Consider the following 15,502-nt stretch of genomic DNA (forward strand, 5'->3'; position numbering starts at 1 on the left):
TGGTTGACAGTTGCTTGCAGCACATCTAGTGTAATTAGAGTAATATGTAATCGTTTGCTGTCTTTTAGATCAGGGAGAGTCCGGATACATCCCTGATAGACATGATCGTCCGGGTAGGCCTAAAACCAAAAATCACATTAATTTAGGTCAGGGGATCTAGAAGGTCACATATCTTGAAATTGCCTAGAGATGATGTGGTTATTACTGAAGGTGTTTGGATCAAATCTTTCACCTTGCAAGTGACATGTGGTTTCTCCCCCTCTTGCATTAAAATAGTGGTGTTGCCACAGTTGCAGTCTTGCAAAGCTGGAATCACGTGTTGCACAAGGAGGTCCTTATATTGTGCAGATGTCACTGTACACGTAACAGACCTGTGAGGTGTCATCCGTGAGTGTAGTGGATGTTCCTGCACAACATGTGTCAGAATAGAACCCACATGTGACAGTTCTGTACATCCAATGCACCTTGCAGTGTAAAATGTGCATCATGTATCCAAAGAATATTTCCTGGCTACGTATGATCCATTTCCATGCATACCAAAAAATGAAGGGCAAAGTCACAGCATTGTAGCCTCTCTTGGGGCTTTGTGCATTCTGAGTATTTTAGGGATACCAATGTAAAATGGGCTGCAAAATCTTTTGAAATGTTGAGCAGGGAGGAGAGAATTCCTGTGATACAGCTCAAGCAATGGTTGCAGAATTTGAGATGTGCTGCACAGTCAGCTGTTGCTACACCCACTTCATTAGATGCCGTGGGAATGGGCTGCCTACCTCTCCCTGTTGCACCACCCAATTTTCTGTTTCTTCAGATTTCTTGATCATATTCTTTACCCCATTTATTGACATGGTGCCTCTTCACAGCTTTTTCTGTCAGTGCTGCTATTTCTTCTGTTCTGATAAAACAACTTTACCAGCAGTGCTGCATGGTCTTTCTCATCAGTAGCTATTGCATTTATACAGAAAACTTCACCCATCTTAACCCCTTACACCAACAGTCGCTTCACAGAAAAAATCAACACATGTTACCAAGTGACAAACAGCATACTGACCGCAAAACAAGAAACATTTCCCATTCTTATTTCTTACAGCGCCATATCTTCACCTGATGGCAAGAAAGTAGAAAGTGGAACTAATGCTCTTGTAAAATTTGACAGATGTGTGATTTATCTTACCAACCAAGATTATTGAAATGATGTGATCTTCCTTTCAGCTGTTGTTTTCAGTGGGATTCCAGTAGATACAACTAGTTTTCTCACTTTGTGCATCAGACATTGTCTGGTGAAACTAGTACCTTCTCGGAGTGTCACGATTTTTTCTAGAGTATATTAATATGTTAGTACTTCTAAAAAATTTATAGAAATTGTTGACCCATATTACAAGAAGGTGAAAAATACTAAGATAGTAGGAAAACCTCAAAATTTATTATTAATATTGATTAGAATGTGAAAAGTTAGTTTTGGCAGTGGTTACTGTTGCTTTGAACTACACATGTAATGTGGTGGGTTTGTATAGCTTGTGGCTGTGTTGTTGTCATTGTTTCTTTTGTGTGTGTTTTGCAGTGGATGGAAATCTGCAGAAAGGAAAAAAACTGACCAGACTTAAGAGAATAATGACACATGACATGTTTGACTCACAGGGAAGCAACTCTGAAGATGAAGGTAAGTTCTTAGTGTGTTATTTTGTGATTGCTCTTCCTTGATCATAGTTCACATTTATTTAGTTTTGTTGATCAGGAGGTTTGTATCATGAATTATCATTTATAGTGTGTGTGAAAGCTTGGATTCCTCTATAGGCTAGAGTTAATTTTTTACATTTGGGTCTTATTTTTATGACGTGGTTCTGTTTTACAGCGAATATGTTTTTGACATACCATGTATCAAAGTAATAAAATTCTTGCGAAAGTCTATGACATGTCAGGAGAGCAGTGGTACAGCAACTTTCCATACAGTTAAATATCTGGTCCCAGTGATTTGAAAATGAAGAGAAGCATTTTGATAAAACACTTCTACTAGTTTAATAATTTGACCATACGTTAAAATGCTTTTGGATTGTCAATGTCTGTCCTATTCCTATATTGAGCTTTTTGTGGTTTTTTGTTTGTCATTCTTTTCACTGGTTCAGTGTTTCCTAATGTCTGGTAATCTTTTCAATACTACATCTTTACTGTATTAGATTTCCATGATATGATACTTCATGTAATCCTTTGAGGTGTAACATAACACTTCAGTGAAATTATGTGTTGCACAATGTTTATAGTGCCAACAAATAATAATTGCCAAACATGAAATTAATTTTTATTAGTTGGTTTAGTAATTTTGAACATGCACATTGTGTGGAGATTTCATGCTATCTGTGAGAGTAACTGAGTGCAGATGGGCTCATTGTTTCTGCAAGACAGGGCAATGGTGCCAGTTTGATCACACTTTGCAACACCTGCTGGTTTGGAGATTAGTCCATGCAGCTGTACTCCTGCCTTGGAGACTTGATGCACTTTATGGAATAGAGCACACCATGACAATGGACTTCGGCATGTCAGTGAGAAGAGTCAGTCTGCTCTAAAGTCTTATAGTTGGCTACACACGTCTTCAAGAGTAACTTCTGTTAGTTAGTAGCTTATCGGAAATAGATAAGTGCTATTCCACTTCCAGCACAGGCCAAACTACAAAAGAGATGAAGTCCACAAAAAGATAAAATATCAGTTGGGGATATACAGGGTGTTACAAAAAGGTACGGCCAAACTTGCAGGAAACATTCCTCACACACAAATAAAGAAAAGATGTTATGTGGACATGTGTCCGGAAACGCTTAATTTCCATGTTAGAGCTCATTTTAGTTTCGTCAGTCTGTACTGTACTTCCTCGATTCACCGCCAGTTATCCCAATTGAAGGAAGGTAATGTTGACTTCGGTGCTTGTGTTGACATGCGACTCATTGCTCTACAGTACGTTTGGGCAGGCATTGTTGGTGATGTCTTGATTGGGCTCCATGTTCTTCCACCTATGCTCAATGGAGCACGTTATCATGATTTCATACGGAATACTCTATCTGTGCTGCTAGAACATGTGCCTTTACAAGTACGACACAGCATGTGGTTCATACACGATGGAGCTCCTGCACATTTCCGTCGAAGTGTTCGTACGCTTCTCAACAACAGATTCGGTGACCGATGGATTGGTAGAGGTGGACCAATTCCATGGCCTCCACGCTCCCCTGACCTCAACCCTCTTGACTTTCATTTATGGCGGCATTTGAAAGCTCTTGTCTACGCAACCCCGGTACCAAATGTAGAGACTCTTCGTGCTCGTACTATGGACGGCTTTGATACAATACGCCATTCTCCAGGGCTGCATCAGTGCATCAGGGATTCCATGCGATGGAGGGTGGATGCATGTATCCTCGCTAACGGAGGACATTTTGAACATTTCCTGTAACAAAGTGTTTGAAGTCACTCTGGTACGTTCTGTTGCTGTGTGTTTCCATTCCATGAGCAATGTGATTTGAAGAGAAGTAATAAAATAAGCTCTAACATGGAAAGTAAGCGTTTCCGGACACATGTCCACATAACATATTTTCTTTCTTTGTGTGTGAGGAATGTTTCCTGAAAGTTTGGCCGTACCTTTTTGTAACACCCTGTATACTCTAGATAAGCAAGTCAGTAATTTCAGATGAGTACACATCAGCATCGGAATTAATACACAAAGTGCCCCTCTGAGCATCTGTCAAATACAGCAAGGCACATCCTACCAGTCATTGCCTGCGCTGTATGTTATTGTACTCTATTGTTCTTGTAATGTATTATTTATTTCAGAGTGCAATAGCACATTTGCAGCTAAACCTTTAAAATCCTGCTATAGGCACTGTGTATCAAATGCTGCCAATTTCTTCTCATATAGTTTTCCGATTATACACTTAACAGGATAGCTCAGATTTACCTTTTATTCTTGACCATGTTGCCTTTTGGTTTTTCTTGGATTTCTGAATTGTCTTCTTCAGTTACTGTTAAGGACTGTTGCATCACTTTTCTAGTATCTACTAAATAACTTGTGCGATTTCAGCAGTATTAACAACTTACATTCGAAAAATGTGAACTGATGTTGAAGCAGGATATGATGAAATCCGATTGAGAAAATGAGACTTCTTTAGATAAGTGGACAAAAGTTGTGTACAAAAGCAGTCCACAGAAAGTGGAAAACGAAAAAAAGTGTGAAAACAGTGTAAATTTTGTGGACAGCAACTGCTATGAAGCAGTAACTGTAATGAACTATAAAAGCTCCACAAGTGTACAAAGTGCTCTTGAAATGGTAGGAAATGATGACAGTAACTACTTTAAAATAACTAATGCAAAAAAAAGTGTGCAAGCAGTGCAAGTTTAGTGGACGGCAAATACTATGAAATAAAGAGAGAACTGAGCACTCCAAAATTTCGCCATGAAAGTTCAACTTGTTGGGGGAGGGGAAATAATTGTGCCTAAGTGTGGAGTGATGCTATTCTCAATAATGTTCCCATCCTGCCTGATAATGAAGATGTACAAACACAACAGGACACTTCTTCTGTTCCCAAATCTCTATTCAACCAGAAACAGAAACTACAGAGGTACAAGAGGTCGCTAGGGTGTGACTCCCGTGGATGCAGGATGTTGAAGGGTGGAGCACTGTGATGATGACCAGTCAGGCAGACAGCATAAGTGAATTAGGCATTTATTAACTTCAGTTACAATGAATTATCTTTTCTGTGGCAGCTTCAAGGACTATAGACACAGCACACAGAGTGGACTTCGCTGACCCACATGCTCAGCAGTCTCTCGAGGCCTTTGGTGAGGTCATGGTGGCTCATGGAGGTGTGTGGTACTGTGCAGGATAGCTTGCCCAGCTGGCTGCAGGTGTTGCTCATGTGGCGTCGATGCCGACCAGCGTGATGATGCTTTTGACCAGGGCACATGTGAGGACCTTGTAGCGAGTGCTCCAATCAGCTTCTATCTCATGGATGCAGATTGAGGGGCAGCAGCAAATAGTACACCTCCTGAGCACAGCATGACTGTGGTAGTGCCTCAAGCACCACCAGTTTGACCTCCATGAGCCAATTGTAGAAGACTCTTTGGTCTTCATATCAGCAGATGAGAGGTTGCCAGGTCACAGTGGCTAAGTCCAGCAGACCAGGCTGGCTGCGGTCTCAAAAGTAGTAGTCACGTGACAATGGTAGATGGCATATCACACATCTTGCCTTGATGCTGAGTCACTGCAGCTGCAAGATAGAGGAGCTCAGGAGTGTGAATATTCATAATTGTCTGCCTGAGGCAGTGACATTATGTGTTGGCAAATGCGGTCTTGTTTTCTAGGTTCATCCGCAGTCTCCACTGCACCCCGGCTTTCAGCTTTTTAGTTGATGCTTTTCTGCAATATCAGCAGGCTGTAAGGTATTCTTGTGTAAGATTTACATGGTTTTTGGCACCTTGCAGCACTGTCAAAATGGCATTATGATCTTTACACAATGAAGTCATCTTGCTGAATTGGTGATTCATACCTTTCACAATGAAGTCATCTTGCTGAATTGATGATTCATACCTCTCCCTCAAGTTGTGTGGGGCAATGGCCGCAGTTGTGTGCTATGATATTGCAGTATCGACTCTCCTGCATGTTTGACAGTCCAGTTGCAACACTGCTGTTGAGCCTGCTTTGCTGTGGCTCAGTGCTGGTTGGGGAAAACTTTTAAAAATTTCATTCACCCAGTAAACCTTTCTGTGGTACAACAGTTGTCTATCCGTTAGAAAATTCGCCCTTAATTTTCATTCGTTTGTTTCTGAAACAGTCTTATTACGTACCTGTTACGTGAACAGTTATACTGTACAAATTTTTTCCACTTAAATCTTCATGGAAGCTGATTAACAAAGTCTTTGTATTGCTTCTTAATTCTGCACTGTCTGTTAATTAATTATACACCAAGTGGATTATACAAGTTTACAATTTTATTAGGTTGCACTCTCTTTTATTTACACTAGTTCGCTATTTGACAAGTATCTGATGTACTGGTAAGTCAGAGGTGGGGGGGGGGGAATTCACCATTTAAAACAAAAGAAGAGTACTTAAAGTGCTGCTAGAAATAAGGCAACACCAGTAGTAATGCTTAGTTTTGATGATATACTGTTGTTTATATTGTTGACTATGCTAGAACGTTTGTTTCAAGGTAATTCTTCCAGTTTGCAATGTTATAGGTTTGTCCAAAGATAATAATAATAAGTCACGGTTCAGGACCTTTAGAAACATTGTTTTCTGGTGGTAATATTTGTAAAGGTTTTTCCAGCAAACAGAATGGAGGTTGTGATAACTGGATTGTGGAAGGTGAAATTATGTTCGGACTGTATCTTAAGTTGTACCATTTATCAGAATACCACTGTTTCTTAATTCTACTTTTGTCACTCCTTTGGATTCTCTGTTCTTGTAATTATTCGTGATTATGGCTTCTGGTGAGAAAACTGAATAAATCCAGTACATTACAACCTACTGGAACTTAAGTTGTGGAGCCAGCACTTCTCTTGTGTACTCTGCCAGTTCGGTTTTCCCTGACAACAGCTGCAGTTCACACACTAAAGTGTTAGTCTGTGTCACTCTATGTGGACAAATCATAATGCTTTGTCTTAAAGATTCTCCCAAGTCTTAGTACTAGTGTCTGTGATACTGTTTCTGTTAATTGTTTCAGCTGAGCTCTAGATTTTTCGTATGGGTGTCCCAACTCTTGATACTTGTTCTGTATTTAAAAAAAAAAAAAAAAAAAAAAAAAAAAAAAAAAAAAAAAAAAAAAACTTTCTCTCTCTCTGTGCTTCAGCACATAATTCCACTGGTGCATCTTGTAACATGCAAACCTTGTTTCTTACTTCTATATGTTGAAAGTTAATCTTAATCGCTACCAGTCGCTAGTTAGTAGCATGTCTGGCAGTCTGGAGAAGAGTATTCCAAAATGTAGATGTTGGTTCTGAACTGTGTTCCTTCCCAACCCCTGATGGAGTGTAGCAATATCAGGACTATGATAATCCTCCTTGACGTCCTTGTTGGTATGCCACATGCCACCTAAGAACCCTACTTATTGAACAATAATGGACAGAAAAACTTCCAAACCCCATGGTACATAATAAATCAATAAATTCATAGTAATACTTAAAAAGAGTAAAGACAACAAATGCATATTAAAACTCCAGTACAACTTGAAAATCTGATCACAAACTACTTATTCAGTGGCTTGAGTGCATCAGATACGCTGTGAGTAACTTGATTGTCATTAAGAGGCAGTTTCTTAATTCTTTTAGGCACTTTGGTGGTGTGACTGATGGAACTTGTGATAATGCATCCACAGCTCCTTTGAGTGGTTCGACTCTACTTACATGAACAACAGATGTTTTCATCAACAATTGTAATTTAACAATTACTGGTGAACTAATTTCAGTGATTTGGTATAGATCATGATACTTGCTTACATCTAGGAGTGTATGGGTTGGTTTGCAGTAATTACTGACCAATTTGACTCTGTGGAAGTTTGCGTACATGTTGCCCCTTCTGTTCCTGAAGTTCTAAGGCTTTTGTGTTAGCTTGTTTTACTCTTTGCCAAACATTGTGTAAACGTTTTGCAAGGTCTTTTACTTATTCACTATTGGCTCTAAGTTTGGGCTTTATTATGACACAGAGAGATGGCATCTTTCTACCGTAAACCACCTCATATGGCGAAATGTTGAGTTGCAAGCCAAGTCTATGAATTTAAGATATATATCCTGACTGCTGTGTAGGCTATTAATATAGTAGCTTAAATTCTAGAAATAATTCTGTGCACCCTCTCTGTTAGTCCATTTCCTTGTGGATGAAAAGGAATTGTTCAGAGTTTCTGAATGCGAAGAAAATTGCGCAGTTGTTTCATTAACTCGGAAATGAAATTTATTGCTGAGTAATTATGGTATCAGGTACACCAAACTTGAGATCCAACTGTTTACCATAGCTCGTGCTACTGTGTTAAATGGTTGATACTTCTTGCAAAACTTCATTACTGAAAGCTGTCGGAACCATCATGCATGGTCTGCACAGAGTAAACCATCATGAGTCGTGAACTGTGGCTGTAGTATTGCATGACAGTGTGTCAGATGCCTGTGCCTTCTGCCATAGTCACACTTTTGTCTATTGTCTGTAATACTGTGATTTTTCTGCGTAAAGTATCAGCATTGGTAAGCCTCTTACCAAGTTTATGAATAACTTCGTAATCAAATTTGCTCAGTTTGAGTGAGCATGCTAGAAGCATCTTTCAATTCCAACAACCATTTTTGCGACATTTGGTTTGTTACAATCTATAATTTTTGACCATACAAATAGCAGCAGAAATAGGTGATCCAGTAAATAAACTGGGTGTGTGTGCCCTGGAACAACCAGGAAGTCCGGGAAAAACCCAATAACTTTTTTATCCAGGAGAAAACTGGGAAAAACACAGAAATTTTTTAGAATTATGTGAACTTTCCAGTGTTTCAGTGTTCAGTTAAATTTTGTAATTTTGACTGGTAAGAACTGAAATCCTAATAAAGAATATTACTGTTTCCTGCTACTGTGGAATAATACTGGAGCAATAAAGCATAAATCAGAGAAAAAAAATTTAAGCTGCAAAAGAAATGCGCCATTTACAACAAAACACAGTGCACACACAATCGTCTGCAACAGCAAAATGTGTCAAAGGATTTAGGATAAAGACTATGCAGTACTTTATAACAATAAACTGCTTTTTATGAGTATGACATCACAGTTGTTTACATTATCTTAGTTTGAGCAGTTGCCAGTTGGCTCACACACATACACAGTTCAGTCGCGTATGAGCGATACCTTCTCCTGCTTCTGTCTACTTGAGGTGTGGCTGTTAACTGTATTGCCACTAGCAACAAGCAGTCAGGTGCTGCCCAAAAAGACTTTTCTGACACGCTCAAGCTGCCAGATTCGCGCATGCAGAGAGCAGTCTGACAAGGGGAGGCCGCCAGTTGTGAAATTCAGATTCGATTCATACTGTGCACAATAAAAGCTCATGGCCAGAGGTGTAATGTGGCAAAGCACCAAGATGCACTTCTCAGCTGTTGTCGAGAAAATCAACATTTAAAAGAAACCGTTGCAGTGAAATACTCTATACGATTAATAATTTTCTACAGCGTCGTGGCGCAGCGGTAAGCGCTCGGGTTCGTGATCCGAAGGTCGCCGGATCGAATCTCGCGCCATATATATATAAACTACTAATGATATATAAAAACAAAGATGAGGTGACTTACCGAACAAAAGCGCTGGCAGGTCGATAGACACACAAACAAACACAAACATACACACAAAATTCAAGCTTTCGCAACAAACTGTTGCCTCATCAGGAAAGAGGCAACAGTTTGTTGCGAAAGCTTGAATTTTGTGTGTATGTTTGTGTTTGTTTGTGTGTCTATCGACCTGCCAGCGCTTTTGTTTGGTAAGTCACCTCATCTTTGTTTTTATATATAATTTTTCCCACGTGGAATGTTTCCTTCCATTATATTAAACTATTAATGAATTGCTTATGCATGTTGGTGAAGGCGGATCGCTCTCCAATTGTACCGCCTCCATGTTTCCGTTTGTTTAACAGGGTGTACCAAAGCTCTCCCGTCCGCACTGATTTTCGACGATGTTATAAGTTGCGCTAGGGACCGCATCTACCTTCTTTCGAAGTTAGCAGGCAACTACGCTGTTATGCGGCGGCTCGTTTCGGCCCATTCAACGTCTGTTCTTCAAGTGTAACGAGCGAGTAACGGAGTTTATATTTCATACCTGCCACAGCAAATTTGTGTTCGTGGGGTCTCTATTCTAATTCGAACGTTTGACTTACGGTATACGTTTTCGTTTCGGAATATCGTTTCTACGTCTTCCGTTAACTATACGTGGTTAACATTATGAAGACAATTAATAACATTTGTGAAATACAACTTTGTTTGCGGAAAACATAATGATGTTCGAAGTCGCCAGTTTTTCCACGACAAACGACTTTCAAAAACTTATTATATGCATAATTGTTTCAACTGATTGCCGGGAATTATATATATATGAATTACAAAAATCAAATACTAAAAAAAACAAGTTAGCATGGCGCGAGATTCGATCCGGCGACCTTCGGATTACGAACCTGAGCGCTTACCGCTGCGCCACGACGCTGTAGAAACCTATTAATCGTAGAGAGTATTTCACCGCAACGGTTTCTTTTAACTGTCGATTTTCTCGACAACGGCTGAGAAGTGCATCTTGGTGCTTTGCCACATTACACCTCTGGCCATGAGCTTTTATTATGCGCAGTATGAATCGAATCTGAATTTCACAATTGGCGGCCTCCCCTTGTGAGTTGTGGTGGGAAGGAGAAAGTCTCCAGGTGACCTGTGTCTACGTTTAGTGATTTTGCGGTTTCGTCTTCATTTCAAGCTTTCACTTCAAATGAAAACAAAATGGATTTCTGTGGCTGGAAGCTATCAAATGAATTGAAATACATTCACATAATTACGAAGGCTAAAATGTTTTACGTTTTTCAGTTTTCTGATTTTATTTTATTCCCGTCAGTCTAGCATTAATTGTCTTGCAGAACAGTGAAACTATTTTTGCAATTTTGCTGAAGAAATTTGTCTTTTGTACTGAGACAGTCAATTTATTTGGAATGAAGTGTTTCATTTCACACCATTGGCTAGCTTCAAGTGCATGTTTTCATCTCCTGGCATATATGGCATTATGCCATAATAATGAACCAAACATGAGATAACACAGTACTGGCACGCCAAGAAAATTTATATCCTGAAAACCACACTGTAAAGCTTATTAATATCAGGTTGGGGCCTACGTAATTGTGAATTTGGGCATACAAATATGCACTTTAAGCTGAATTATGCGTTTTACTATGATTTGCCAAATTCCGATACTCTTGGGATGGCCTCTGATGTCCTGTTTCTTTTATGATGTAATTTAAGATATCTTAATGTTTTATACGTATGAATGTATGGGCTTCCTACAGCATCTTAGCTGTGCACACACAGTAATATCTATTTTCTGGTGCTCGCTGGCAACTGCTGAAACGAATCTCTTTCCAACAGGTCGCAGAAACATATTGCGAATGGTGGTTTGAAAAGCATTACTTTCAAAGTAATTTCCTTTTGTGCAAGATGAATTATGTTATGTGTGAGAATGTTGGCTTAATTTGTTAAATCACATAGCATTTGACTCTCATTTAAAACTTAACACTATGAGGACCAGCAAATTAGAAAAAATTTCAAGACCAGAAGACCAGACATTTATGGCATTATTTAAAATTTTACTGGCACATTTGTGTGATGGATCTTAAAGTGTAAAACCTGCAAAGAAAAGCTTATATGTGAAAGCCTGTCTTGTAACTACACCAACTATATTAATTTAAACCATTAAGTTTTCCTGTTTGTATGTTTGCACTAATTAACAGTGATGTTGCTATTGGCTGACTACATCACGTGTCCTATGCTCCGAATATCTGCTGTCGTTGGCTGGCGAGATTATGTGATATGAGCTATGATTGGCTTATAAAAGTTAATTGCAATCCGAATTTCAGTGCTTTTGAAACTAATGTGCTGTGTTTGATGGAATTCGAATTTATACTTTCATAATATGAAAAAATGCAGCGTACATGTTGCTGCACTTCAAAGATCTTTTGAAAATGTGTTTTTTTCTGGGTTTCGTTTCCTAAAGTTCTGGGAAGTTCCTTTCGAAAATACTATGACATTGTCTAAGTAGGCCACACATTTCTTATGCTTTAAGCCATGGAGAAATCCCTAGCTTTGAAATGTAGCTGGTGTGTTCGTAAGTCCAAATGGCATTCTGTGATATTGATAATGAAACCATGTGCTGTGAAGACAGTTTTTGGCTTATCTTCTCGGACTACTTCAAGCTGATGATACTTGCTTCTGAGGCCCATTGTGAAAAAATACCTGCTTTGGCCTAAACTGTCCAGTCTCAGTAATATTGGGAATGAGATATGCACCAGTGGTAGTTTTGGCATTCAGGTATTGGTAATCACAACATAATCTGTATTTCGTTGTACCATCTGATGATTTTTGGGGATGATGACACTTGCCATTGCCGCCCCCCCCCCCCCCCCCCCCCCCCCACCCTGTGGGACTGTAATGGTGTTCTATTCTTCCTTCTGTCAGATGCTGATCATTGAATTCCTCGATTAACAGTTCCAGATGACTTTGGTCATATTATGGTTTCTTATAAACCGGAGTATTGTTCCCCTTGGGTATATAGTGTTTTTGTCTAACAGATGTTGCTGCTAATGGACTATCTGTATTAAACAGATCCATGACTTGTAGTTTAAAACTTCCAGCGCTTACAATAACTCCCTTCTAAATGATTAACTTTTTTGCGAGCTGTCAGTTTGCTTGCAGCTTGTGGCTTCGGTCACTTATAACATCTAAAATGTCAGTCATTGAGCCTTTTGGCAAACTAACCTCATCAATGCCAAAATTGTCTAGGCTAACAGGAACCATAAATTCACCGTTTATATTACAAATGTGCGCCACACTTCTGCACACTTACAAATGTGCGCCACACTTCTGCACACAAAACAATGCATTTTATCCACTTCTTCATTACTCTCCAGTATAACCACCACACGTAATACCTCTTGTAGATTGGTATCTACAGGAACCAGACTAATTTCCCTATGCCTGACGATATGTTATATGGGAACCAGTCCTTAGTGTACATTTTCGCAGTTCACTTGGCAACACCTTCATGATCAGTGTACCTTGCGACATTGCCTTGCTTGCTGTTCATGTTCCCAGCAGAAACCAAGTTCAATCAGATTCAATTGTTTACCACAAAAGATCAATTTTAGCATGATGTTTATCAAGGAATTCCAGTCCAAGAATTGCAGCATACTCTTCACCAACATGTGGCAACACTTCCATGTGCTCATGAAAACCCTTAGCTCCAGTGCTTAAGTCCCCCTGCGGGTTCGGGGGTAAGAATAGGCCCGCGGTATTCCTGCCTGTCGTAAGAGGCGACTAAAAGGAGTCTCACACGTTTCGGCCTTCTGTGATGGTCCCCTCTTGGGTTTGACCTCCTTTTTTTTTTCCAAATTTCCGTTGTTAGTGCATGCCATTTGGGGAAGGACACCTTACGTGGTGTTTTTCTATTGGTCCATCATGCCCCACTATCTTGCATGTTCCCTATTGTCGTGTGGGGGGGACTACGCCCAACATCTTCTGGGTTGTCTCCTTCTCGCCTTGTGCGCACTCTTCTTCTTAGCGCCTACGACAACTGTGGACCCTTTCAACACCTAAAATCCAGCACGGTAGCCAGTCCGTTGTGGTGGGGTCGTCATGTACCCTCTTGGTGGTAGCCCCCTGACCACGCAGGGATCGCACTACAGATGCCAGAGCTGTTTCCTCCCCATGCATGCCAAGGAGTATGTGCCCATCTTGTCTGGGGCACGGGGACTCCGGGCAACGGGATATCGGCCAGGTACCCGTTGCTTTGGCTGGGTGGCGCCCTTGGGGAGAGCCCTCGTTCGGAGTAGGTGGCATCTGGGCGGATGTGGCGCAATGAAGCGCAATAAATCACACCAAGCTGGTGGTCGCACGGCCACCAGCGTCTCTAAGCGTGGTAGAGTAGACTTTGATGCTGCACAATATGACCCTCAGTCGTTCCCCTCGTTGGCTGCGCCATGGGAGGGACGCCGATCTAGTGCCAAGCGGGAGCCTTACGTACCGCAATACCTTGTCTGCAGCAGGACTGATGGTGACTCCTTTCTTACGACGAAGCCTCTGTTTTTTGTGGAACACCTGGAGGATAAGTTTGGGGAAGTGGCGGGGTTGTCTAAAATGAGGAATGGGTCCATCCTCCTCAAGACGTCCTCCCCAGCCCAGTCACGAGCGTTGCTCTTGTGTGATAAGCTGGGTGACGTCCCTGTTACCGTCACTCCCCACGGTAGCTTAAATATGGTCCAGGGGATTATTTACCATCGTGACCTCTTGTTACAATCCGATGACGAGCTGAGAGCCGACTTGGAACGACGTGGTGTACATTTTGTCCGTTGTGTACATAGAGGACCCAAGACTAACAGGGTGGCCACCGGTGCCTTTATCTTGGCCTTCGAGGGTGATGTCTTGCCCGAGAAGGTCAAGGTGATGGTTTACCGTTGCGATGTGAAGCCATACGTCCCTCCCCCGATGCGGTGCTTCCAGTGCTGGAAGTTTGGGCATATGTCCTCCCGTTGCCCATCCAGCGCTACATGTCGAGATTGCGGACGCCCCTCTCATCCCGATTCTTCATGTGCGCCTCCACCTGTATGTGTCAACTGTGGGGAGCACCACTCTCCATGCTCGCCGGATTGCCCCGTTCTTCATAAGGAGCGGAAGATCATGGAATTTAAAACCCTGGACCGGCTTACTTATCGAGAGGCAAAACTGAAATATGAAAGGTTGTATCCTGCTTCCATTCGAACATCTTATGCTGCAGCCACGTTATCGTCGCCCACGCGAGCGACGGTTGTCGCCTCATCTGTGCCGCCTTCAGTGGGCCCTCGGGGCCGTGTATCTCTGTCTGCCCCCCTCGTGTCTGGGGGCAAGCCTTCCTCTGTTGCCCCCTTAGCAGTTGGGGGCAAACCCTCTTCTGTCGCTCCCCCCACGCTTACTTCGGGAGTGACGTCTGCTCCACAACCGGGAGGCTCGATCCCTCCCCCTCCTTCTCCACCGGCGTTGCCTCCGCCGGTTCCTCTCTCGCGGAAGGGGTCCCTCGGGGCTCTCCCTTCCTCCGTTTCTTCTCCTTCCCAGCCAGATGTCAGCCAGTGGCTGAAGGTTCCGCCACCTGCTGGTCGTAGGGCTTCTGCGTCGTCGTCAGCCTCCGACGCTCCTTCAGAGAAGCTCTCCCAGCCCTCTCACCCTAAGGGCCGACGTGAGAAGAAGGAACGGCATGTGTCCAAGAAGAAGGACGTTCCGGCGGTTTCAGCACCGCCTGCTGTACATAGTCCTGGCTCCGGGGATGAGGTGGAGATCCTCGCCTCTGCCGTGGATCTCGCCCTCACGGAACCCTTGGGGGCCTCTCCTATGGACTCAGCTGACTCTCCCCCGGTGGCGGCAGTTGGCTCTGAAGCGCTGTCTGCCTCTTAGTCGCATTCACGCCCTCCCGGTCCCTTCCTGCTTCCATTCTCCAATGGAACTGCGGCGGTTATTTCCGTCACCTGCCTGAGCTCCGGATGCTTCTGAGTGATTCCCCTGTTCTCTGCATTGCTCTGCAGGAAACTTGGTTTCCTGCACTGCGGACCCCCACCCTTCGCGGTTATCGGGGATACTATAAGAACCGTGCTGCCTGTCAACGAGCGTCAGGTGGGGTTTGGCTCTTTGTTCACCGCTCTGTCTATAGCTCGCCAGTACCCCTTCAAACGCCTTTGGAGGCAGTTGCTGCCAGGGTTGAGCTCTCGCCGGCTATTACTGTTTGCTCTGTTTACATTCCTCCGGATGGGGG

The 15,502-nt window shown here is 42.3% G+C and overlaps 1 protein-coding gene across 2 annotated transcripts in view; it reads left to right on the forward strand.

Moving 5' to 3' along the window:
• The window catches only part of LOC124613077 (claspin), a 195,951-nt gene that overhangs the window by 89,758 nt on the left and 90,691 nt on the right, over window positions 1–15,502 (forward strand). For both annotated transcript variants that reach the window (XM_047141662.1, XM_047141661.1), the window contains exon 8: window positions 1,559–1,657. In XM_047141662.1, coding sequence (XP_046997618.1) covers window positions 1,559–1,657 — 99 coding nt within the window. The remainder of the gene's footprint in view (window positions 1–1,558; window positions 1,658–15,502) is intronic.

Source organism: Schistocerca americana, chromosome 4 (genome assembly GCF_021461395.2).
Source record: "Schistocerca americana isolate TAMUIC-IGC-003095 chromosome 4, iqSchAmer2.1, whole genome shotgun sequence".
Taxonomy (NCBI): Eukaryota; Metazoa; Arthropoda; class Insecta; order Orthoptera; family Acrididae; genus Schistocerca; species Schistocerca americana.